At 50.6% G+C, this 22,877-nt stretch overlaps 2 protein-coding genes and 1 long non-coding RNA gene across 10 annotated transcripts in view; 2 read left to right on the top strand and 1 right to left on the bottom strand.

The window, feature by feature from the left end:
- Positions 1-887, top strand: part of FCHSD1 (FCH and double SH3 domains 1) — a 31,305-nt gene extending 30,418 nt beyond the window's left edge. For all 3 annotated transcript variants that reach the window (XM_083448697.1, XM_083448696.1, XM_083448698.1), the window contains exon 20: positions 181-887. In XM_083448697.1, the coding sequence (XP_083304823.1) occupies positions 181-246 (66 nt within the window). In that variant the 3' untranslated portion in view covers positions 247-887. The remainder of the gene's footprint in view (positions 1-180) is intronic.
- On the bottom strand, positions 881-21,501 carry RELL2 (RELT like 2). Of its 6 annotated transcripts, none has more exons than XM_083448776.1 (9): positions 21,384-21,501; positions 19,906-20,083; positions 15,862-16,078; positions 12,373-12,438; positions 12,213-12,285; positions 11,125-11,316; positions 8,190-8,736; positions 5,594-5,636; positions 881-2,150 (listed from the first exon to the last, which is right to left on the bottom strand). In XM_083448776.1, exons 2-8 carry the CDS (start codon positions 19,972-19,974, stop codon positions 5,595-5,597), a joined length of 1,206 nt encoding a protein of 401 aa, XP_083304902.1. In that variant the 5' UTR covers positions 19,975-20,083; positions 21,384-21,501; the 3' UTR covers positions 881-2,150; position 5,594. The 6 variants fall into 6 exon arrangements, with proteins under 6 accessions (XP_083304902.1, XP_083304903.1, XP_083304904.1 ...); XM_083448777.1 differs by having other exon boundaries at positions 11,125-11,313; positions 19,906-20,151; positions 21,384-21,398; XM_083448778.1 differs by lacking the exon at positions 19,906-20,083 and having other exon boundaries at positions 21,384-21,442.
- LOC310681249 lies at positions 3,996-10,678 on the top strand. Its single transcript, XR_014513166.1, has 3 exons — positions 3,996-4,741; positions 5,045-8,834; positions 9,186-10,678. It is a non-coding gene; the product is annotated as an uncharacterized lncRNA (long non-coding RNA).
- Positions 21,502-22,877: the final 1,376 nt, after the last annotated feature.

The following is a 22,877-nucleotide window of genomic DNA, read 5'->3' on the forward strand; positions in this document are numbered from 1 at the left end:
ATATAGATGTTTAAAAAAAACATGGGAGATAAAGTGTAACATAAATGTCAGCAATACTCCAGACTCCTTCTGATGGATTTTGAGAAGAACACTAATAGGGTCCTAAGCTTGGGCATAAGATGCAGTGCAAGAACTTTACACCCTTCAGAAATGCTGCCTTCCCCCGCTCTTTCTTTTTAGGTTCGGGCTGCCCCACCTCCACCATCGAAGGCTCCAGAAGATGACTCGCTGCCCAGCCACGATTAAGTCCACATCTGCCAGGGACTTGGCTTCCCAAGAAGGCTTGAGCGCTTTGGGGGCTGGTGGGGCCACAAGCAAATCCGTTTCTGCTTGGAGTTCTTGGGGGCCTCTGGCTGCTTTTGAGCCTGTACTCACATCTTCCAGCACCAGCAAGCTAGCAGTGGGACGGAGGTGCTGAGAGGAGCATTGCTGCTGCTGCTGCTGCTACTGCTGCTGTTGCTGCTGCGATGAGCTTCTCTACCTCAGCACATGAGTACATGCTCAGATGGATGGACTGCACCAGAATGGACTTGCCAGGGAATGTTGAAAACACGTTTGTCTTTCTCTCTGCGCTGGGGTCGAGCCCGGCAGCGTAGGACCTAGAAACGGCAAGTTTTGTTGGCCTTTGACGTTCCTTGGACTGCTACTCAAGACAACGCCAAGCATTTCCTTTGTTCCTGTTCTGTGGTTTGAGATGGGAGCAGGTCTCTCCCTTTGCTTTAAATGCTGCTAGCTAGCATCTGTCTGCACTTTGTCTGTCAGAACTATTGACAACGGCCGGGTCTGCTGCTCTTCTTGTAGCCACCAGTTCTTTTGCTGTCCCTTGCTGAGTGAGCTGGTGCAATAGATGGGCAGGTACTGACCGAATAAACAGACACCATTCTGCACGTCTTCAGCATCTTTAATAGGGTTAGTTTTTGTTTACACTGTACTTAAACATGAAAAGATGTAGGGCGAAGGCAGAGGTGGCCTTCGGTCATGGCTTAACTAGAACACAGAAGACTAGAAATCACAGGGTCTGGGGGAGTGTTTAGTTGGCTCATCTCCCAAGCCAGGTTCTGGTCTCCTAGCGAGGAGGAAAGCCTATCCGGAGCCACGAGAGTCTCCAGGATCTGTGTTGAGCAAAGCAGCCCCCACCCCCACCCCATGCAAGTCCCCACACATACCACATTGAGCCCCACAGCAAAGGGGCTCAGAGTTAGGTGCTATTTGGCTGCTTCAAAGAGGATGGTGTGGTTAGTAGACACTAGAGCGGGATCTTTGCAAGGATTTATCACTTAGGGGGAGTGCCTGTTTGTAAATATTGCGGTCTGAGGCAGAATTCACATTTCCTCTTGTGTAACTGCTGCTCCTGAGTTGTAATTCTAGCTCCTCTGATTGTCTTGTGTGAATGCCGGAAACCAGGGAGGTTGCCCTGGGTCCAGCTACCTGTCTAAATGCAGCCCCCGGGGCCACTGTATTCCCTGGTCAGGATGGGAGTGGACACTCAGACCTTAAGCCGGCTAAGCTGAGTCACAGCTACGAGCAGAGCAGGCAATGCCAAGGGCCTTCTCCCCTTAGTTCAAAACTCACTCCACCCACATTGGCCAAGTTCTCTTCCTGCTGTAAGCAGTAGCTGAATTTTATTTTTTAAACACTAATCGTTCACTCAGACCTGACTGGCATGCAGGGAAATGGGCTATTGCTGAAAGGGCAGCGCCTGGAGCGGGATGTGAGAAGGATCCTGAGATACAAATCTGGGATTCTTCAAAGCACCGCAAGTTGAGCCCCAGCATGGAGAAGAATGGGATTCTTACCAGCTCAGGCATACCGGTGGGTCCCGCCATCCCACCCCACAAGTCGCATGGTTGCACACAGGGGCCTTAGCAAAGCTTTCAACAGAATGAGGTTTCAGCAAGGTGGATAACGCCACAACACGGTCCCGTTCCTGCGCTCTTCCGCTGCTGCTGCGTGAGTAGCTGTTGCAATGGGGATGAGGCTCTTGCCAAGTGTCATAGTTCTACTAGTGGAAGTGGCACATCCTTGCCAGGCGTGGTGTCGCTCTTCTGGCCCAGGCGTGACTTGTTCTGGCCGCCTGGTTCTTGTGAACCTAGTGTTGGCTCTGTGTGCATCTCTCTGCTTTGCAACCCTGAACATGGAGCAGGCAGGCTCTGAAAAGAAATGTTGAAGGAAGGAGCATGAACAGAAACGTCTACCAAAGGCAAAGGATAGTGGTAACTGCCCTCCATCTGGAAGCAGCCAGAGTTCCACTTTTCACGAGGGGTTAAAAGGATGACTCCACAATGCAGCCCATAGTGGTAGGCCAGAACAACAGTGATGGAGGTGCCCCTCCCCCGTAGGTGGGCAGGAGGGGTCACATGCTCCTCCATCCTCCTGTCTCCTGAGCTACTTGGCTCGCTGTGGCTCGTGCTGGAGCTGCCCTTGCTTGCACACACTTTGGCCGTTTCCCAGCCAGGGGCGTAGGAAGGGGAGTCCAGGGGGTGCGGGTATCATCCTTGAGGGGGGTCTGGCCTGCAGCGCACCCAAGCCACGCGCCTCTCCTGGGACTGACGTGGTAGCTCGGGCCCCTGCGCTGTCCAAAATGGCAGCAAGGGGCTTGCGTGGGCAGCTTGCCATGCCGCCCCCCTGGGTGGATTGCCACGGCACTCTTACCAGCTCAGGCATACCGGTGGGTCCTGCCATCCCGCACAGTGGCGTAGCATGGGGGGTGCAGGGGGGGCCAGCCGCACCGGGCACAACATGGGGGGGGCGCTCGCACTCGCAGCTCTCTGCCCCTACCTGGCTCACTCTCTCTCTCTCACTGCAGTGCTGGCTGTGTGAATCCGATCCAAGCCGCCGGGTCGCCGCCCACTGTGGAGGGGAGGGTGCCAGGCATGCGGTGCGGTGCGGAGAGAGAGCGAGGGACTATCTGGGGAGGGACAGTGCAGCAGGGGGGGGGGGGGCGTAAATTACTTGCCTTGCCCCGGGTGCTGACAACCCATGCTATGCCACTGCGTGCGCAGATCGCCACAGTGCCCCCATGGGCAGCTCACCCTGCCCTCACCGCTCTGGGTGCCAGAGCAGCTAGCTACAACCCTGTTCCCAGCGCTGCTCACTAGTCTTTAGGATGGGATTCTCAATGGGAAGGGCTTCGGGGGGGGGTGGTCATGAGCAATACTGCCCAGCAGAACTCCTGATCTGTCTCTTTGTCACCCCTGACTATGCTCTGGCAAGCAGAAAGGGGCTGACTCTTCACACCTCACTACCCCCTGGTTACTATTGCAGAGATCAGCCATGCAGTTGGACTGCCGAAAGTCAACTCCCAACCCCGTCATCTTCTGCAGTGCTGGACGCTGTATTGCCTTCGTCTCTTCCCAGCCCTTTCTCCGAGGAGTCCACAGCCAGCAACTGAACCATGGGCCTTGTCTGGACTGTACCTGCACAGGTGCTACAGTCGGGTCATTTAGGAGTAGCTTGTGTGGCTTGAGGTTATCCCACTCACAGCAGCGGGGTGGGGAGCAGAGGGAGAAGAGGTCACAGGGCAAGACTAGAGATCTTCTGGCTCAGCAAGTGGAGAATTGCCCTGTAGCGTAGGAGTTGTGGCATCACTTCCTGCTCCTGCCCTCACGGTCTAGAAATATTCTTTCCAGTCAAATGCTAAGAGAGAGATTGGTGAGCAAAGTCCTCAGGAGTGGGACCTGACCATTTCCCTCCTATTTTATGTGGCAATGCTAACCCTGCTCCCTCCCGCTCCCCAATCCTCCTGGCCGGTTCAGTCTTGGCTCCTGTGACCTTGCTTTGTTGTCGCTTCCATTGCTGCTTGTCCAAGTAGATGTTTCCTCTCTCACTCCATCAGTGGCGTAGCGTGGGTTGTCAGCACCCGGGGCAAGGCAAGTAATTTGCGCCCCCTAACCCGTGGAGCCAGGTAGGGGGAAGAGAGCTGCGAGTGCGAGCACGCCCCCCCCAGATGTTGCGCCCGGTGCGGCCGGCACCCCCACGCTACGCCACTGCACTCCATTATAATAGGGCTGTCGTCCCCGTCCCCCCCAGTCATTGTTCCCACTGGGACACTTGAACCCTTCTCTGGGCGGGCGACATGGGTCTCCCTTTTCTCACACAGGGTAAAAAACCGGCTGCATGTTAGGCCCGTGATCCCTTTCCTTGCCCTACTGTGTCTTCCTGTCATCCTCGCCCTCCACCAAGAAAGGTTAACACCCTCTTGCCTCCTGGTATGAACTGATTCTCACTTTTGGTTTGAAATTTCTGTTGCTACGCAGACCGCCCACCCTTGCTTTCAGCAGCTGAATTTCCATCTCCATGTGGTAGGACTGAACTGCCTCTCTCCTTTTTCTTTCATACTAAGCAGCTCAGACTATTTGTTTACTGTGACATGGCTGTTAGAATAATTCATATTTTTTCTGTGTGGGCCCCTTACATTGCAATCAATCAAACACACACACCTGGAAGTGTTACCCTCCAAAAAGCCTTATCCCTGTGGTGGGATGTGAACCCTTCTTTGGGGCAAATGAGGAGCCCTATAACTTCTCTAGGCCTGCACATACTTCACAGGGCTGTAGATCTGACTGGTAGTTTTAACTAAAATGTCACTGCTTCTAGGTATGTGTGGAACTGACCATAAATGGGCTGTTCTGCTGCTGTCCACACTGGGGCTGCCAGGGGGTCACCTAAGGAGAGCCCTGGATCTTGTGGGTGCAGCAGGCATATGTGCTTATGGGCCCAATCTGATGAGCTATGGCACTCAGTGGCGTAGCGTGGGGGGGCGGGGGGGGCAGCCGCTCCAGGCGCAACATCTGGGGGGGGGGGCGCTCACACTCGCAGCTCTCTGCCCCTACCTGGCTCGCTCACTCTCTCTCACTGCAGTGCTGGCTGTGCGAATCCGATCCGAGCCGCCGGGTCGCTGCCCACTGTGGAGGGGAGGGTGCCAGGCGTGCGGTGCGGTGCGAGGGACTATCTGGGGGAGCGACAGTGCAGCGGCGGGGGGGGTGCAAATTACTTGCCTTGCCCCGGGTGCTGACAACCCACGCTATGCCACTGATGGCACTAGATCTGCTGGAGGAATCACTGTGAACGCTTTTTGGCAGGATGCCTGCCGAACGGGTCAATGGCTATCATCACAGTGTCCCCAACACCATTCCTTGCTGAGTGAGGAGATGGGTGCTTAAAGGGTGAGGAGGTGAATGATGGTGAAAGTTGAGCTCTCCTATGTTCTGCGTAGGTGGAAACCCTAACCTAATACTTCGCGTGTCCCCGGAAAGAGTCTGGGCCTGGTACAAGGATAGCTATCCTCCCCTGGGGACCAGCACTAGACTGGCAGGCTGTGAAGCTTCCACCTCAGAGCAACGTGGTTCAGATTGCTCTGGTGCCTGGGGAGGACAAAGAGAAGCCCAGAGAGCAGCAGTCTCCGTCTGGTTTCCATGTGCCACAGAATCCCGTCACCTCTTGCCAGTCCAGTAAAAGCAGAGCTACTCCCGACCTACACATTACATACATTGTCAGGCAGTCTGGTCTCCCCCCAGCATAACGCTGGGAGCGGCTTTGTGGCGACACTCAAACCCTCAGTCCCAGCTGTTGACAAGCAGAGTGTGGAACTTACGTCACATGGATACTCCTGGGCCCTGCACCACCAGCCTCTGCTCCTGGGGGAAAAGAGGCAAGAAACAAGCAGGGAAAGGGTCACACCAGCAGCTTGCGTTACTAAAAAACCCCAGAAACCCCACATGTCACCTAAGGAGCAGGGCAAGAGTGGCAGCGAGGCTTCTAGGGGTCCTGGAAGAACACCTAGGGGTCCCTATACTGGCTAGGATTTGGCCAGATGGTCTATGCCAACAATAGCAGGGGGTGGGAACTGGGTAGGCCGTATGAGTGGGCGAGAGATGCCAGTGCCCAGAATAGTGGGCATAGGTGCCAGCTCCCTGGGGCCCCTGGGTGCCTGAGCACCCACAAAATTCCCCATGAAGGGGCCAGGCACCCACAAATTTTGGTGCCAGGGCCATGCACGCTGCATGGTACCCACAACCCCGGGCACCCAAAGTTGTGGGGCCAAGCTGGCACTCCTGATGGTGGGCACTGGTGCCAGGAGTTGCTTAGGAATCATGGCTCTTCCTAAGCATGTGGAAAACCCCAAGGAGATTTACAGGTAGGAGCTAATTGGCACTCACTGAAGTCTTATGAGGTAGATATGAGATTAGAGAGCTTCAGCAATGGTTCTATAAAAAGGCCAGTCAGGGAAGGAGGTGGAATCCAGTCTAAATTTTACATGTGGCAATTTTAATGGGCACTGCAGACTCATGATATGCAATTGCTAAAAGGTATGTCTTCATTTAAAAAAATTAATGTATACCAGGAAAGCACATCTTAAAATAATATGAGTTTATGGGCCTGTTCTACCATTAGGTAGGCTGAGGTGGCACATCTCAGATAGCAGATATGGGGCATTATTAAAAGATAGACCTGCCAATTAATAATTTACTAATAATTTTATTTACTCCTGCCAGGGAGGTTATATTTATATTTTGCTGCTTCAGGCACTAAAATAACTTGGGCTGTCTCTAAGTGTATGCAATTCAAAATTATAATTTTAGCAGGTACAGCAGAGCATCCTGTCTATATAAAACTCTATGCTCCATCTCCTCCACCTACTAAATTCTTTCTGTCAAACCAAGAAACTGTTGGATATGTAATAATGCCAGTGTAAATGGGGTAAGAGGTTACACACCAAGAACAAATATGAAACCCAGTTTAAACAATAATAATATACCAGATATTTGAGTGTCCTATTTCAAATAGTATGCAATTTTTCATTTTTGCCATTTCAGAGATAGATTGGTTTCTACATCTTTTGACCTCGTAACCCTCCATGGATATTCTGAATAAAAAAGTTACTGCTTCTAAGCTGATTTCAGCTTGTATGTTGTTTTCCTGAACATATTTGCATTCCATCATTTAACCACAACAAGGCAGCTATCCTAGAAGTTATTAAAACAATACTTGTGAATTTGTATAGCTTTTACCCAAGCATTCTGTAAAGGGTGCCTCTGCTGCCTCTCTGGCCTGCATTTCACTATTTACAATGATGTTTGAAGCAAAAACACTTCATTTCGTCAGCATTTGCTTGCTTTTGGCAGTAAGCAACAGTTCAAACACTTATTTCCTCTCCTCTTTGCTGTTGTATCACCATTATTACCTGAACTCATTACAGTCCTGTACCTTCCTAGTTTTATTCTTTTTTTTAATGTTTTGATGTTCATGGAACTAAAATTCTTAGTGCTGTAACATTTGGAAGATTAATGTTCTTCCCAAATCTACCCTGCACTAGGAAATCCTCTTGCAGCTACCTTGCTGTTTTATTTTCATCACAGTTCTTCCCTTTGGAGAACTCTTGCTTAGTACAGACACAAATAGTTTTTGGGTGGTGGGACGACTTAGGATATGTATTTCCCTCTTTTCTGGCAAGATACAGAGCTTCCCTCAGATCATTTTGCCCAAGAACAATCGTTCAGAGTCCGGCACATGCAGCAGTGTAGCCAGCCACTCAGGTGCCTGGTGTGGGGGCGTGTCCTGCAGCTGGGGGCGGGGCAAGCCAAGCCTCTCCGCCGCCTCCCCCTCAGCTGTAGGGCAGCTGAGGGAGAGGCAGTAGGCAGGTGCAAGCCCCACGTTGCCGTTTTAGGCAGCATGGAACCTGCAGGCGCCTAAGCCACCACGTCACTCCTAAAAAGTTTCGTGACTCCATTAAAAAAAAACACAAACTCATTTTGTAACCCCTCTCAGTGAGGACACCTGGGGCAGACCGCCACCCCCCATGCACCCCCCCTTACTGGGTGCATGTGTCATTAGAGGAGGGAAGGGGAAGCAGAACTCCCTCTGCAGCGGGAAAACAGTGCTGCACCAGCTTTTGTAGGTAGGTAAGTGGGCACATGCACACCTTAATTCTCAGTGCTAGGTACTCCGTGGCCCCTGCTTGAAGATTGGATTTTTTGATACATGTAAACAGTTACCCACTGGCTGTTTATCCTCCTCCACTATCTCAAGAGAATCTGAATCGCAACCCCTGGCCCTTTCAGTGGCATCAGTTTGGATGTGCTGTGAGGGCTGTTACCTGTTAGTCAACAATGCTCTTAGTATCCCTGTGCACAGAAAGAGAAATGGGGTGTTCCGTAAGACGAGGAAAGAGAGGACATAACAGTATCTACCTGGAGTTCTGTGCTGTTTGTTCTATTGATCTCGTTTCCTGATATATCTAGTCTGGCTGCTACTTTTTCTGATACATCATTAGCTGCCCTTTGAACACCCTCGTCCGCAGAGGCAGCCACGTCCTTATCCAGCCTCTCCGGATCCTCTGACCCAAGGCACTTGGGTCCGGTAGAGCAGTTTGTCTCGGACGCATTGCTTGTCGCAGTCCCTAGGAGGCTGGCCTCTTGCAATGAGCAGGGCGTAGGGTTTTCTTTCCTCTCTGGTCCGTTCATGGAGACATCTGAATTGGCCGTTGTGTTCAAGGGGCCTTCTCCTTGAGTGGACTCATCTGCCCATTCTTCCTTGGGCCCTTTTTCACTTTCAGGATCTGCCTGCTGGAGTCTTCCTTGCTGAAATTCGCCTGTGTGAACGATTCCATTCTGGGAGCCCTCCCACGGGAGTTTCTCGTTGCTGTGGGCTTCCTGGTTTGCATCAGCAGATCCAAGGTCCTGTTTGCTACCAGGGAGAGACTCATCCTGTTTCTTCCCAATATGGGTGACATGGAATCTGGGGGGGGGGGGGGGATAAAGGAAGTCAGGTGAATCAGCAGTGACAAATCATCCTGTAAGACCCCTCATCATCTGGGTTGCAAGGTCTCCTGACCAGTGGCGTAGCGTGGGGGGTGCAGGGGGGGGCCGGCCGCACCGGGCGCAACATCTGGGGGGGGGGCGTGCTCGCACTCGCAGCTCTCTGCCCCTACCTGGCTCACTCACTCTCTCTCACTGCAGTGCTGGCTGTGCGAATCCGATCCGAGCCGCCGGGTCGCCGCCCACTGTGGAGGGGAGGGTGCCAGGCGTGCTGTGCGGTGCAGAGAGAGAGCGAGGGACTATTTGGGGGAGGGACAGTGCACCAGGGGGGGGGGCGCAAATTACTTGCCTTGCCCCGGGTTAGGAGGCGCAAATTACTTGCCTTGCCCCGGGTGCTGACAACCCACGCTACGCCACTGCTCCTGACAGAACAGAAAGCAAAACTATGAGGCACTTGGTTATATTTTTTGTGGCTAAGATACTAACCATATCCTATTAGCTACTCTCTGATGCAGAATAGCATACCTTTTCCCTGGATACTTTCAAATAGGTTTATTATTCCTGTTATTATTCCTATTATTATTTTGGTGTCCACCTCTCACTCTCCCCACAGATACTGGATTAGAAGAATATGCTAAGGAAAAGGAGCGAACGTTTGAACGGGGAGAAAAGGCTGAGCATGAGCCCTGTTAGGGAGCCCTTTCCCACATCATTTAAATCTTTTCCTCAAAGACTCAGGAAAGAGGCTAAAATTGCAACACTTCCAAGTCAAACCATGAGACACGACTCATCAAGCTGATGCTCTGACCCCCTCACTCTTTGTCTTTGGTTTATTTTCATTTTTCATCTGGCAAGTATGCCTAATAAACTAGCTGAGAATATACCGTAAATACACTCTCTCTTATGGAGCCAAGGCAAGCACCATTCGCTCACTAAGAATAATGGCAAATCTCTTCACGTGGGCTCAGTGTTGTGAGGCACTGGATGAGCCGTTGGAGGGTGTCCCATTCAAGGGGTCCTCTACTGTGCCTTTATTAAACACCTCTTATTCAAAACAGGTTGGTTTTGGTGTGGAAAGTTTCCTTTTCACCACGTGAGAAATGACGTGTCCTCTTCCCTTTTGTTGCTGCTTTTTGTATGCCTGGCCCTGCAATTCCGTGGCCCCTGGAAGGCCAAGAATTCTGACCTTGGAGATCCAGTGCTGGATTCCCACTTTCTCATCATTCTGGAAACTTCTGTAGTCCTGGCCCTACCAACATTAGGAGGACCAAAAAGGAGCTGGACCAGAGGACCAGAGGGAGGCTCAGCTTCAAGTATCCAGCACCTGACCACGTCCTGACACGCCCCCAAAATGGAGATCAAACTATGCTAGCTCGGGAGTTGGAGTGTCTCAGTTCCCACCAAAGCATAGTTATTGTTTATATAAACCCTACAAAAAGCTGGTGTGGATTCCCTAAGGAGGTTGGATAGTGTCTTGTATGCCTCCTTCTGGCATCTCTTGCAGACAAGCTGGTGCCAAATGTTTTCCTTTGGACCACATCAGCAAGGCTCCCAAGGGGGGGTCGGTCTTGTTGTCTGGGCAGCCCAGGACCTCCAGACCCATTGCACAGGCTTGAGCCCCAGAGAGCTCACTTTGGTGCTGCAAGCGCAGCAAAAACAACGTAGGGGCGAGCAGTTATGAAAAAAAAAGTCTCTCCTGTATCAGTCTCTACAACCACAGCAGGCTCTGCAACTTTCTAACAGTTTGGCCTCACCCCCAAAGCTGCACTCCTCCATTGTCTCCTGAGAGAGACGGGTGCCGACAACAACATAGTTGTTTGAATTTTTCCAAGATGAGCCAGTCATTTTTATTATTATTTTGCATTGTTTTATGGTATGTTTTATTGCACTCATACCTTCTATTGTACCAGTGACTTAATACAGTGGTACCTCGCAAGATGAATGCCTTGGAAGACGAAAAACTCGCAAGACGAAAGAGTTTTTCATTTTCTGAGTTGCTTCGCAAGACGGATTTCCCTATGGGCTTGTTTCGCAAGACGAAACGTCTTGCGCCTTTTTTTAAAAAAGCTGCCAATGCATTCCTATGGGAAACCGTCAATACACAGTGGTGCTTCGCAAGACGAAAAAACTTTATATATTTTGTTGTTGTAGAATTAGGGGCAACTGGAGAAAGCACCCTTGCTCACCTCGCTCCTGCCCTGCCACCTGCTATGGTGAATGCCTTCTCCCAACCAAAGAATTGCAACGTGCATTTCTTCTACTCCCTTTACACTGATTTTCCAAGATGTTGTATTATGTTTTTATGCTGAAATCTAGTAAAATGAAGGATGGCGTGGAAATAAAGAAAGACCTGTCTCTTGATAAATACCTGCCCACAGAGAAGACCGTGGTCTCCCCCGGGTGCATCTTGCCCTTGCCCTCCTTGGAGCGGCCCTGTCGATGCAGCGGGTGCCTCTTTTTCCTACTGCAGTGGATGCAAGGGGCTTGCGTTGAGCCCAGGTGCACCGTGTGGTGATGGGGCAGGCCAGCGTCTTGGCTGCTGCGATGTGGGCAGAGGCTGCTGGAGAAAAGAGAACAGAAAGCTAATTGCCACAACAGTCATTGAACTTGGAACATAATTGCCCCACTCAAGCTAAACCAGCACATTACCATGAGACAAGCACAAGAGGTTCTGAGATTCACACAGACAAATGTGACCCACGGAGTTCAAGCTACTAGGAAGTTCTCCTAAGGAAGCCCCACTGAAATAAATGTGAGTGGTACAAAAACACAACCCCACCACCACCACAGTACAAAAGGTATAAAGGACCCCTGGATGGTTAAGTTCAGTCTTGGGGTGTGGCGCTCATCTCACTTCAGGCTGAGGGAGCCAGCGTTTGTCCACAGACAGCTTTCTTGGTCATGTAGCCAGCAGAACTAAACTGCTTGTGGCACAACACCATGATGGAAACCAGAGCGTACGGAAATGCCGTTTACCTTCTTGCCACAATGCTACCTGTTTATCTACTTGCACTGAGGTGCTTTTGAACTGCTAGGTTGGCAGAAGCTGGGACAGAGCAAAGGGAGCTCCCCACTGTTGAACAGATTCGAACTGCCAACCTTGGTGGTTTAGACTACAGCCAAGGCTTGGTGGTTTAGACCACAGCGCTACCCGCATCTACCACAATACAATCCCAAAATGGACTGGGGAGTGAAGACCCCATTTGTTTTTTCTGCCTCAGGAACCAAAAACAACCCAAACTGTAATGAAATGAAATGTTGAGGGAGCCATATGAACTCCAGGGATTCTAGCCTGGACTTCCCCTTTGCCCTTTTCTAGCACAGAGACAAGGGCTTTAATCTCTTCATCTCTTCCTACTGACAGCTGACCTCTAGCCCAGTCTTCAAGGAAGGATGGCCTAGCAGAGATTCCCAAGATGTGATAGGCACCATGGTGCCCCTGGACCCTGTCCTCACCTGGGCACAGGGACCGGCAGTGGGAGATCAGCGTCACCATCTCCCAGCATTTCCTTCAGGACTTCCACATTTGCTAACAAAGGGGAGAAAGAAGAAATGTGTCACAGCCAGGTCCTCATGTACAGGACTTCCCAACCGTTAAACCAAGGTTAAGCCTTACCTTCATTCTGAATGATGCACTTCACTATCTTCTCTACAGTGTCTTCATTCAGCTCCTCATCTTCATCTGAAATGAAAAGATATGGCAGTGATAGAAGAAACATAGGAACTCTTGTGATGGGATAAATCTCCATACAGCATCAAAAACCCTGAAATGCTCAAGGAACAGCTAGCCCCGTGCTTCTGCAAAAGTGACCTGGCAAGCTGTTCTCTCTAACAGAGGAGTGCAAACAGAAATGGCTTGCTGGGTGGGGCCCCAGCTGTTACTGCAGCTTCCCAGCAGGTGAGGTACTATCAAGAAGGAGAGGCAAGGGGGCAAGAGGTTGGCATAGTGCAAACCATCAGCAGAACCATCAGCTGACACCCAGCTGGTGCATTTGCACTGTGCCAATCTCCCTACTGCCTTGCCCCCTCTGCTCTGGCAAGCAACAGTGAATTAGGAAGCTAACCTAGCAGCCCTATCCCACCCAACAAGCTACTGGGGGAAGGGGAGGGACGACTTGTGGCCACAAGCAGCCCTTGGCCTGATTTCATGCAGGGGCAAGGAGACACAGAGAAAATGAGCTTCTCTACACCATCTGTGGCTCCGTCGCTCCCTGCCATTGCCACATGTGGCCTCTGACCAGCGCCAACCCAAGACGTTTTGGCACCTGAGGTAAGCCACAAAATGGTGTGCATACCCCTGCCATGGATCGAGGGTGGGGGGGGGGCAACAGGGCCTCCTATTCACCAAGAGGCCTCTGTATAGGCAACATTGGGGGGGGGGTCTGCTGAGGAGACACAGATCCAGCCGCCAAGGGATGTGATGCAGCTGTTTCTGCCACCAGTGCAGGGGCAGGAGGTGATACATTCCATGCAGGCCAAATCTGCTGCCCCTGTGGATCCTGCCACCTGAGGCAGTTGCTTCACCTTGCCGGCCCTGCCCCTGACAGATTAGCCCTATGGGAATGTGATCCTCAACAGAAAAAAAGGTTCCCCAGCCCTGCTCTAACAGATCACATAGCAGTGCAGTCTGCCCATAATCATCCTGATATAATTTGAATTGAATCTCCCAAATTCAGGGGTGCCATTCAAAGAAGTCAGTCACTTCCCCACACATTTCAGTCCCTGTGTTTATTCCTCAGGAATACCTGTATTTCTTATCAACCCACTCTTCTACACAATGTGGTAATTGTTAGAAACAATTACTTATAAAGATAAATATCTCTCTTAAATGTTGCTTCTTCTTTGCAATCTAAATTCGACAGAAGCCACGCACAAACTCCTGAAACTTTGCATTCCTGGCCACCTGACATCTCTCTAATAGAACTGCTAAGCCAAGCCCGCAGAGATTGTATATAAACAGCTCAATAATCGTGTGTTTCTACTTGATAAATGGAAAACGGCCATTTACAAAAGGCAAAACTCTGTAGCAAGGTTAAGGCTGCCACAATGCCCTTCAGAGCAACGGAGCTACAGTCTTTTTGATGCCACTCTGCAGCACAGGAAGTGCAGGGAAATTCGGGTTCAAATCCCCTCACAACCATAATGTTAACTAGGCCAAGTCACAATTTCTTATTCTAGCCCACTTTATAGCTTTGTTGTGAGGATAAATTCATGTGTGCCACCTGAGCTCTTTAGGGTGAAAGTAGAATGCAACCTTGATGAAAAACTAATAAAAACTAACTACTACAGCTTTTCTTTTTCTTTCCCTGCTCATCTTTACCTATCCTCCCTCCCTCCTCACATTTCGAAAACAACAGAAATGTGTCCCCAAAATGCCCATAGCTGCATCGCATACAGTGAGGCTCAGGCTGCAATCACAGGCAAGTCTGAGGGGCATAATAGCCAAGCGCACACATCAAATTTTCAGGCATGCCATTACAAGGACATTCCCGGCCTGAAAAAAGAATGAGGTATCAAAACCAGCCCTTGTCGCAGGAGTGAGCTATGCCCACTGGAACATCCTGCTTTCAGGTGTGGCTGGTACCCACCGATTGGTCAGGTGGAAGGCAGGAGCCAGGGCCAATGACCCTCTAATTTTGTCCCGCCCTCTTCCCTACTGAGTCCTACAAGGGCAGCCAATGGGCAGTGCCTGCCTCCTGGACAGGATGCAAGAAAGGCAGGCAGGTTGGGGCTGGTTGAGAGCAGACTGAGGTGGTGGCGCAGTGCCCCCATTTGCCCTATTGGAGCAGCCTCCACTTCCTCCTTCGTCATCCAACTTTAGCTGAAGTTGTACAGAAAGAGTTTTGCTGTAGCTGCCAGAAAAGGCAGTATTCCTCTTCTGTTGTTGCCCTCCATCCCACCTTGATTCAGAGTCCTAAATACTATTTGCCACTCAGTTCAAGAAAACCATTGTGGTGGAGCGACCTGGGTTCAAGTCCTCACTCAATCATGAAGGACACTGGCTGATCTGGGGCAAGTCTTCTAGCCTCTCACCTGCTTCACAAGGTTGCTTGGGCCAATAGACTGGTGCAGGGAAAGATCACTCTGAGCTCCTTGAACAAAGGTAGGATAAAATAATGAAAACCACTCACACCCATCTAAGTTCAGTTGCCCCTAATTCTAGCATGCTATCCACCATGATATTCTGGTTCTATTTTCCTATGTGTTTCAGTTGATTTGGCATGAGGCTGGGACAAGATGCTTGCAGAAGTATGGTCTCTCACCGGCTTATTAAACCCTTCATAAAATCATAGAGTCGGAAGGGACAGTGAGGGTCATCAAGTGTAGGACTCTATGCCCAACACGGGGCTCGAACCAAAGACCCTGAGATTAAGAGTCTCATGCTCTTACCAACTGAGCTATCCTGCTGCCCTCTGTGCACAAATTCCAGCAGCAGAGGGATGACTATCCATTTGGCTATGGTTCTGCAGGGATTTGAACCAAGAGATTCAACCTCTTGCCTCGATCTAGTATTTGCCGGCATTATTCCAAGGCTACAGTTTTGCAAATTATTAAATATGAGCTATTAGCTCCAATTTAGCGGGGTGACTTTAAGCCAACGTGCAAATGAGCTGCAAAGTTGGTGAAGAGGGAAGGGAGACCAGTAACGTTTTTTGCTTAGGTCCGGAAATTTCAGCTCAGATCTGGGTCATTCCCATCGAACACAGCAAGATTTGTTCCTGAGAAAAACGTGAATAAGACTGGGCTGCATGATAGGGGAAAGCGAAGCTGAGCAGAGCCAAGTCACAAAACCTAAAAGGATGGGAGCTGTCAAGACGGGTGAAGCGGCTGCTCTGAAAGCCACCAGCAGCCCACATATAATAACTTTAATCCCTCCAGCAAATTGCACCCGCAGAATTTAGGCTGGTGGGGTAAAATAGTGATGCTTTTTTAAACGTAGAGTTCTCCATGCCCCCTTCTCCAACTCATTATTTGCTAATCCAGGGCTGGCGAACTCTTGTTCTTGAAGGAAGACCGCTTTGCGCCTGCGGGTGGCGGGGAGCCTCGTGCTGAGAAGACCCCCCGCTCGCTGCTTTCCTTCTCTGCCCCCTCCCCCTTTACTCACCATCTTGCAGCTGGGTCAGAGACTCCTTGTTCTCAGAGTCGAGCTCATCCCGGAATGTCCGGCAGCGGTAGCCCTTCTTCTTCAGGACGTGGCAAATGAGGAATCCCACGAGTCCCATGACGAAGAAGACCACGACCAGCAGGAACAGCATGGAAACGCTGTGCTGGTGGTCGGCATCGTCCTCCCCCTCGTCGTTGCTGTGCTCCGACATTCGGATCTGCGAGAGAGGGAGCGCGCATGGCTCAGGGCCCGCAGGTGCCCACGTGCCTCGTTGCCCACCCAGGCCAGTGGCGCCAAGGTGCCCTGGGCAGGTACCGGGGCTCAGCTCCCTGTTTCCTGGGCTCCCCCACTAATCGGAAAGCACTCCTCGGGGGAGAAGCCTTACTGAGGGGTTGCGGAAAGTTTATCAGGGAGGTTTGGTTTGACTCCCAGAAAGAGCTTCCTGGAGATTTTACCAAGGGTCTTTCGCAGCCATCTGCCTCAGAAGTCAGGCGCAAGGACGAGCAGTCCAAGGGCAAGGATCCTCAGCCAGATCCCCGGGAGAGAGGAGCTGCTGCTTCTTCCCTAGGAAACGTCCTGCTTCCATTTTGAGATGCTTTGACTTGAGAAATGCCTTTCCTCATGCCTCCCGTTTCTGCCTTGGCGGTTCCCTGACCAGAACCCTGCTTCTCCCTCCCTCCCTCTCTCCTTCCCCTCCTAGAGGTTTTCCAAGGACACGGCGCCAGCCTTTTGCGAGCGCGCGGCCGCCCTCTCCGCCGCTCTCGGCGGGACGAAGCATCCCCCGGCCTCCCCCCCTCTCTCTCTTTCTCAATCTGTCTGTCTTTGTCTCTCTTTCCACCTCCGCGGCTGGGCTGGAGGATGCTTCTCAAGGACACGACCGGTGCCGCACTCCCGCCGCTGCCTCTGCAGCACAAACCTCGCTCCGGAGAGGCGCGACGGCTCCCTCCCTGCTCCTCCTCCTCTTCCTCCTGTGCAAGCACCTTTCCCCACCCCCATCACCCCCCCCCCGCCCCCGGCCGCTCCCCTAGTCCTGCTTCTCGGTTTCCAGGCACTGCAGGTCCGAAATACTCACGGCCGACAAGGAGGCTCTCCTCCCCGGACGCCCAAGTCAGCGCTCAGCGGAGCGCATTCCGGCTGCCGCAGCAGCGACCAGGCAGGCTCCGCAGCTGCTCGCCAGGCGGCCCCCAGCTGGCCGCGCACCTTCCGCGCGCGCAGGAGCCCAGAGCATCGCGCGCACCTTCCTGGCGAGGTGCGCGCCAGCCGGGCCTCCCCGGAATCCGCATGGGCTTCAGCCTCCTCCCAAGAGCGTCCCAGAGCCGGGCGGGCGAATCCTTCTCCCCGGGCCACTAGGCGCAGCTGCCCCCTCCGCTCCCTCGGATGGCGCGGGCGCCTCCAGCGGGCGAAGCAGCGACGCGCTGCCACCGCCTCGGCGCGCACCTGAAGCGCCCTTCTTCCCGCGAGGCTGTCCCTTCTGCCTCCCGTCTCCTAGCAACCCCGCAACTCCGAGGTACCACTCGCAGCATCCCTGACGCGCACATGGCGGGCTGCTGCTGCTGCCCTTCAGCACAAGGGCGCGACTATGCCTGCCGGGTTCCCCACAACCTCTCCAAAAATCTCTCAGGCAGAAACCGGGTAGGGCCCGGGGAGAGGCTGAGAGAGCACCTTCTGGGGACCGAGAGGGAGGCAGCAGCTGCCAAAGCGCCTCCAGGAGCCATTTCGCACAGACTTTGGAGGGATGGCCCGAGAGCTAGCGAAGAGTAGGGAAGGCCTGTCACTATCTGACCCCGCCGAAACGTTGATATCCCGAGGTTCGGCATCAGGTTCAGTAACTGGAAGGCTTTCCAGACCCTGTTAAGGCCAAGTCTGGGTTGCATCATATCAGACTGCAGGTGGGTACTCTAAGCCAGGCATAGGCAAACTCAGGCCTCCAGATGTTTTGGGGACTACAACTCCCATCATCCCTAGCTAACAGGACCAGTGATCAGGGATGATGGGAACTGTAGTCCCCAAACATCTTCCTGGAATGCTAGTTTCCCACGTGGAGGGAATTACTGTGTGTTCATATTGCTTGCCTTAGAGCACAGCAAAGTGTGTTGTCCCCCACTCCTCTAGTGCATTTCTCAACTCATATCAACTTCAATTTCTCAACTTGGACTACTATAATGCGCTCTACGTGGGGCTACCTTTGAAGGTGACCTGGAAACTACAACTAATCCAGAATGTGGCAGTTAGACTGGTGATTGAGAGTGGCCACCGAGACTATATAACACCTGTCCTGAAATACCAGTACCTGCATTGGCTCCCAGTACGTTTCCGAGCACAATTCAAAGTGTTGGTGCTGATCTTGAACGCTCTAAATGGCCTTGGCCCAGTATACCTGAAGGAGTATCTCCACCTCCATCATTCAGCCCAGACATTGAGGTCCAGCGCTGAGGTTACAGGGAACCAGGCAGAGGGTCTTCTAGGTAGTGGATGTCAAGGAAATAAACAACTATCTGACTTTTAGAAGACATCATAGGGAAGTTTTTAATGTTTGATGTTTGATTGTGTTTTAAATATTCTGTTGGGAGCCGTCCAGAGTGGCTGGGGAAACCCAGCCAGATGGGTGGGGTATAAATAATAAATTATTATTACTATAACTTCATATCAGCAAAGCTTCATTAATGTCAGATTTGTTTTAGTACACACTAGAGGTTGTTAATGGAACAGGGAAAACTTGTCTAGAGACAAAATAAGAATGGCTAAACGACTCCAGTTGTTGTCAAGCTGCTTTGAGAAACACATCAAACAGCAGTACTTTATAACAAAGTGCTGGATACATATGCATTTTGGATAACTTTGTGAACACGGATTTAAAAGCCCACATTGGAAAATGCAGGGAGAGCACAGTAAACAGGAGTGTGAAGACAGTCACAGCTTTGGGGAGCAATCCCTCAAGCATCTGGCGTAAAGCAAACTGGTGCAATTTATGTGAATGTAAAGTTACACCAGATCCAAATTCCTTCAGCAGCACAGCTGCTTCCCTGCCTAAGCCCAGAAGAGGGAAAACAAGCTTTTAAAATAGTATTCTATCCAAAGTTTCCAAGACTGAGCTGAATTGGCCAAGCATCCAGCCTAGCCCCACCTCCTCCTTGCAAGCTCTCTAAACTGGCCTCTGCTGAAGCAGCTTTAGCTCCACTGGCTGAGCCCCAGCTGAGCCTGTGTTGATTGACTGATTTACTTATGTGCAGCTTTTCATTCATGAACTGTGCCCAAAGCGCCTTACAGCAAACATTCAAAACAATGAAATACAGAGCATGGGAATTCAAACATATAAAATACAGAATGTGCCAGTGAATTCAAAAGTGACAAAATCGACAATTTGGCAAACACAGAATAAATTCAACATTACAAGACGAAAGCAAATGCTATTCATTTATTAGGTACATAAATGAATAGCAAAACAAGAGTCAACCAACAATAAAGTTTCTGGCACTGGTCTTGCTGCACTCTAAGGAGCCTGGTTTAAATGCTCTTTGGGGGAGAGGGGAGGGGACATACAGCTGGCTCCAGAAGCGGCTGACAGGAGCAAAAGAATGAACAACTTATGCCGGCAAACCTTCTGCTGAGCTGGGTTTGGGAACTTAATGCTGACGGAGCCAGAGATCTGATGCATCCTAAACTGCTCCTCCAAGGGATCTTGCCATAGGAATGTTCCTTTAAAGGAGGAGCATTCAGTTATATGAACCCTCACCAGAAGTCAGAAAGCCACATATAACCTCCGTACTCGGCCTGTGTTTTAACTTTATATATATTTACTGATGTCCCATTTGTGCTCATTTCAGTTTCCCAGGACACTTTGTAAGTTACTTCTGATTGGCCATACTGGAATAAGCAAACTTAAGGGGCAGACTGCTCCATGAAATTGATGGATTTACAGTTATTCCAGAGGTTGAGAGCTATCACTTGCACACTGGATGAAACCAAATATGTATTTATTTTTTTAAAAAAATAACACTGTATGAACAATTTGGCTTACCAATGCTGATATATCTGTGTTAATACCTTGTTATTGTGAATGGCCCTCTGTGCAAGTCCAAAAATATGGACGCTGTGGGCCCTCGGGCAAAACATTTGTGTGTCCACTTCTCACTTCAGTGGGCTCAAACAGGCTGTCATTGCCCCTGGCTGTTGCTGCTGCTTTCCATCAACACTGTTGACTGCTCATTTGTCAGCAAGAGAGCTGGAGGTGAACGAGAGAGACGGCAGGAGCAGCTCCTTCTCTACTTCGGCACCATCATAGTTCTAATTCTGGGCCAGAGGGAAGTGGTGGGGGCGACTAGGGTGGAAATAGGAAGGAAGGGAAGCAGCAGAAAGGGGACAGGGGGTTGTTGACATTGGTGCCCGTGTAGAAGTGTGAGACCCAGCAAGGGCCCGACCACATCAACCCCTCAATCTGCTCTCCTTTTTCTCATCTCCAGTCTGTTTCAGAAACCTTTTAAATTAATTACTGGATTCACGCAAACAATAGTTTGTGTGCTTAGCTGAGTGCAATGCTCTTTCCATTTGCTGAGCATAGGGCACCCCTTCCCACCCCCAAATGTGCTCACTCTTCTTTTCCCCAAACACCACAACTCTCAGCTGCCATTGTACATCCATGGGATCCTCCTGCACATGAACTGTCACATGGTGGCGTCCCCAACCTTTGGCTTTTTATCAATATAGGACTTGTAAAGTCAGGAGGAGATTGTGAGGTTGTAAGAGCAGCACTAGGTTCTCTGAAGAAGAGCCATGATCGGCTGAAGCCAGCCTTGGAATAACACTCAATACATGAAATGACTTCTGACGATGTTTACACAGGCATAATTCGTCTTTGTGCCAATAGCCACTGGTGGTGCAATCTGAAATCTGTTATGTATGTATCTCACAGGATAAAGTCTGCGGAGTACTTCCTACACTGTCTCAAACACTGTTAAAAGTACACACTAGAGGAGCTTTCTTAGCATGCCCAGATTTTTCTCTGCTTCCTCATCCCTGTTTTGTTTTTTTAAAAAGCAACCTTTAATAAGAAGGTGTATTCTGGAAAACTCAAGTAGCTTACCCCTCACTATTTTGTGATTTCAGTTGGTCTTTGTTGGCATCTGTCTGTTTTGAGAGACAATAGAGTGTGCCTCCCCATAACACACTATGAATATTAGGTAAAGGTAAAGGGACCCCTGACCATTAGGTCCAGTCGTGGACGACTCTGAGGTTGCAGCGCTCATCTCGCTTTAGCACTTTGACTAGGTGGGCAGGAGCTGGGACCGAGCAACGGGAGCTCACCCCATCCTGGGGGATTCAAACCGTCAACCTTCTGATCGGCAAGCCCTAGGCTCTGTGGTTTAGACCACAGCGCCACCCACGTCCCACTATGCATATTAGTTGGTCCTAATAAGGCTATTCTCCTGCAGGTATTATTGGATTTTTCCCCCTAATGGTAAATAAATACTATTTATCTGTCTATGAGAGAAAAAGGTGTATTTGAAAAGGGAATATATTCTTACCTCTTTTCCTGCTAGGGTAAATGCAGCAGTTGGCCCCATGGCGTAGTTAGCTTTAAGGAAGTGTGCTGACTTTATCTCACACTTGCACCTTGCTGATCTGGGTGACCCTGCAGGCCTCCTGTTCTCTCAGGGTGGCCAAAACTGTTTTAATGTCTGAGCCAATTTGAAAACTAGAGGCAAGAAAGAATATTAAAATGGGAAGGGATATTGTTTGCCAGTTTCAAATATTTTTGGATATGACAAAAAGAGCAAAGGATTTAAATGATAGGAAGATAAATGTATGTTGAAAATAAGGAGGTGATTGCAATCCAGTAATGGGACAATTGTGTTGGGATCTATAGGGTATCTAAGGAAGTATGATTGCTTCCTTTTATAATTGACGGTAATTTTAATATTAACATTTTTAAAAAATACATGGAAAATGTTGGGTGGGTACCTGTGGTGCATTAAGCACAGATGGATATACAGTACGCTTGACAGGTTAACTCACTAGATTCTTTCCAAATAATTTCCCTCTTCCTCTCAATAAGGCATAGAGCCAAATCTGAATATATATAATTCTTTGAGCAAAGACCATGGGAATGTGCGAGGATGAGGCAGAACCCTCAGATACATAACATCAGTGGCGTAGCGTGGGTTGTCAGCACCCGGGGCAAGGCAAGTAATTTGCGCCCCCTAACCCGGGGCAAGGCAAGTAATTTGCCCCCCCCCGCTGCACTGTCCCTCCCCCAGATAGTCCCTCGCTCTCTCTCCGCACCGCACCGCACGCCTGGCACCCTCCCCTCCACAGTGGGCGGCGACCCGGCGGCTCGGATCGGATTTGCACAGCCAGCACTGCAGTGAGAGAGAGAGTGAGCCAGGTAGGGGCAGAGAGCTGCGAGTGCGAGCGCCCCCCCCCAGATGTTGCGCCGGGTGCAGCCGGCCCCCCCTGCACCCCCCACGCTACACCACTGCATAACATTCTTTAAAAATGAAAACAAAAGGAAACTGGCATTTGTAGAGTCAGAGATATGAGGCAAAACATGCAGGTACTTGTTTGTTTTGTGATAAATTTGCCTGCTCCTACCTTTCATTGTTCTTAGTGGGTGACTGAAGTAATAGCAATGAATGACATTTAGGAAACCAGATCTGCCCAATCAGACAAAGCAAAAGTTGGAGTGAAACACCTATTGTCTACGACATGGGGAGGCAACCTAAGGCCCAGGGGCCGGATCTGGCCCAATCACCTTCTAAATCTGGTCCGCAGATGGTCCAGGAATCAGCGTGTTTTTACATGAGTAGAATGTGTCCTTTTATTTAAAATACATCTCTGGGTTATTTAGGGGCATAGGAATTCGTTCATCCCCCCCAAAAAAAATAGTCTGGCCCCCCACAAGGTCTGAGGGCCAGTGGACCGGCCCCCTGCTGAAAAAGTTTGCCTGGTCTACAATCTGGAAGCTGCCCAGAGAGGCTGGGGCAACCCAGTCAGATGGGGGGCATATTTGTTTGTTTGTT

The sequence above is a fragment of the Podarcis tiliguerta genome, assembly GCF_965153285.1.
Source record: "Podarcis tiliguerta genome assembly, chromosome: 7".
NCBI classification, from domain to species: domain Eukaryota; kingdom Metazoa; phylum Chordata; class Lepidosauria; order Squamata; family Lacertidae; genus Podarcis; species Podarcis tiliguerta.

Coding starts and splice junctions, on each gene's coding strand:
- RELL2 (XM_083448776.1), bottom strand. CDS start 19,974: ATGTTTTGCCCGAGGGCCCACAGCGTCCATATTTTTGGACTTGCACAG. Junction 16,079..19,905: donor GGGCCATTCACAATAACAAG/GTATTAACACAG, acceptor CCTCTCTCGCAG/ATCCGAATGTCGGAGCACAG. Junction 12,286..12,372: donor GTGCATCATTCAGAATGAAG/GTAAGGCTTAAC, acceptor CCCCTTTGTTAG/CAAATGTGGAAGTCCTGAAG.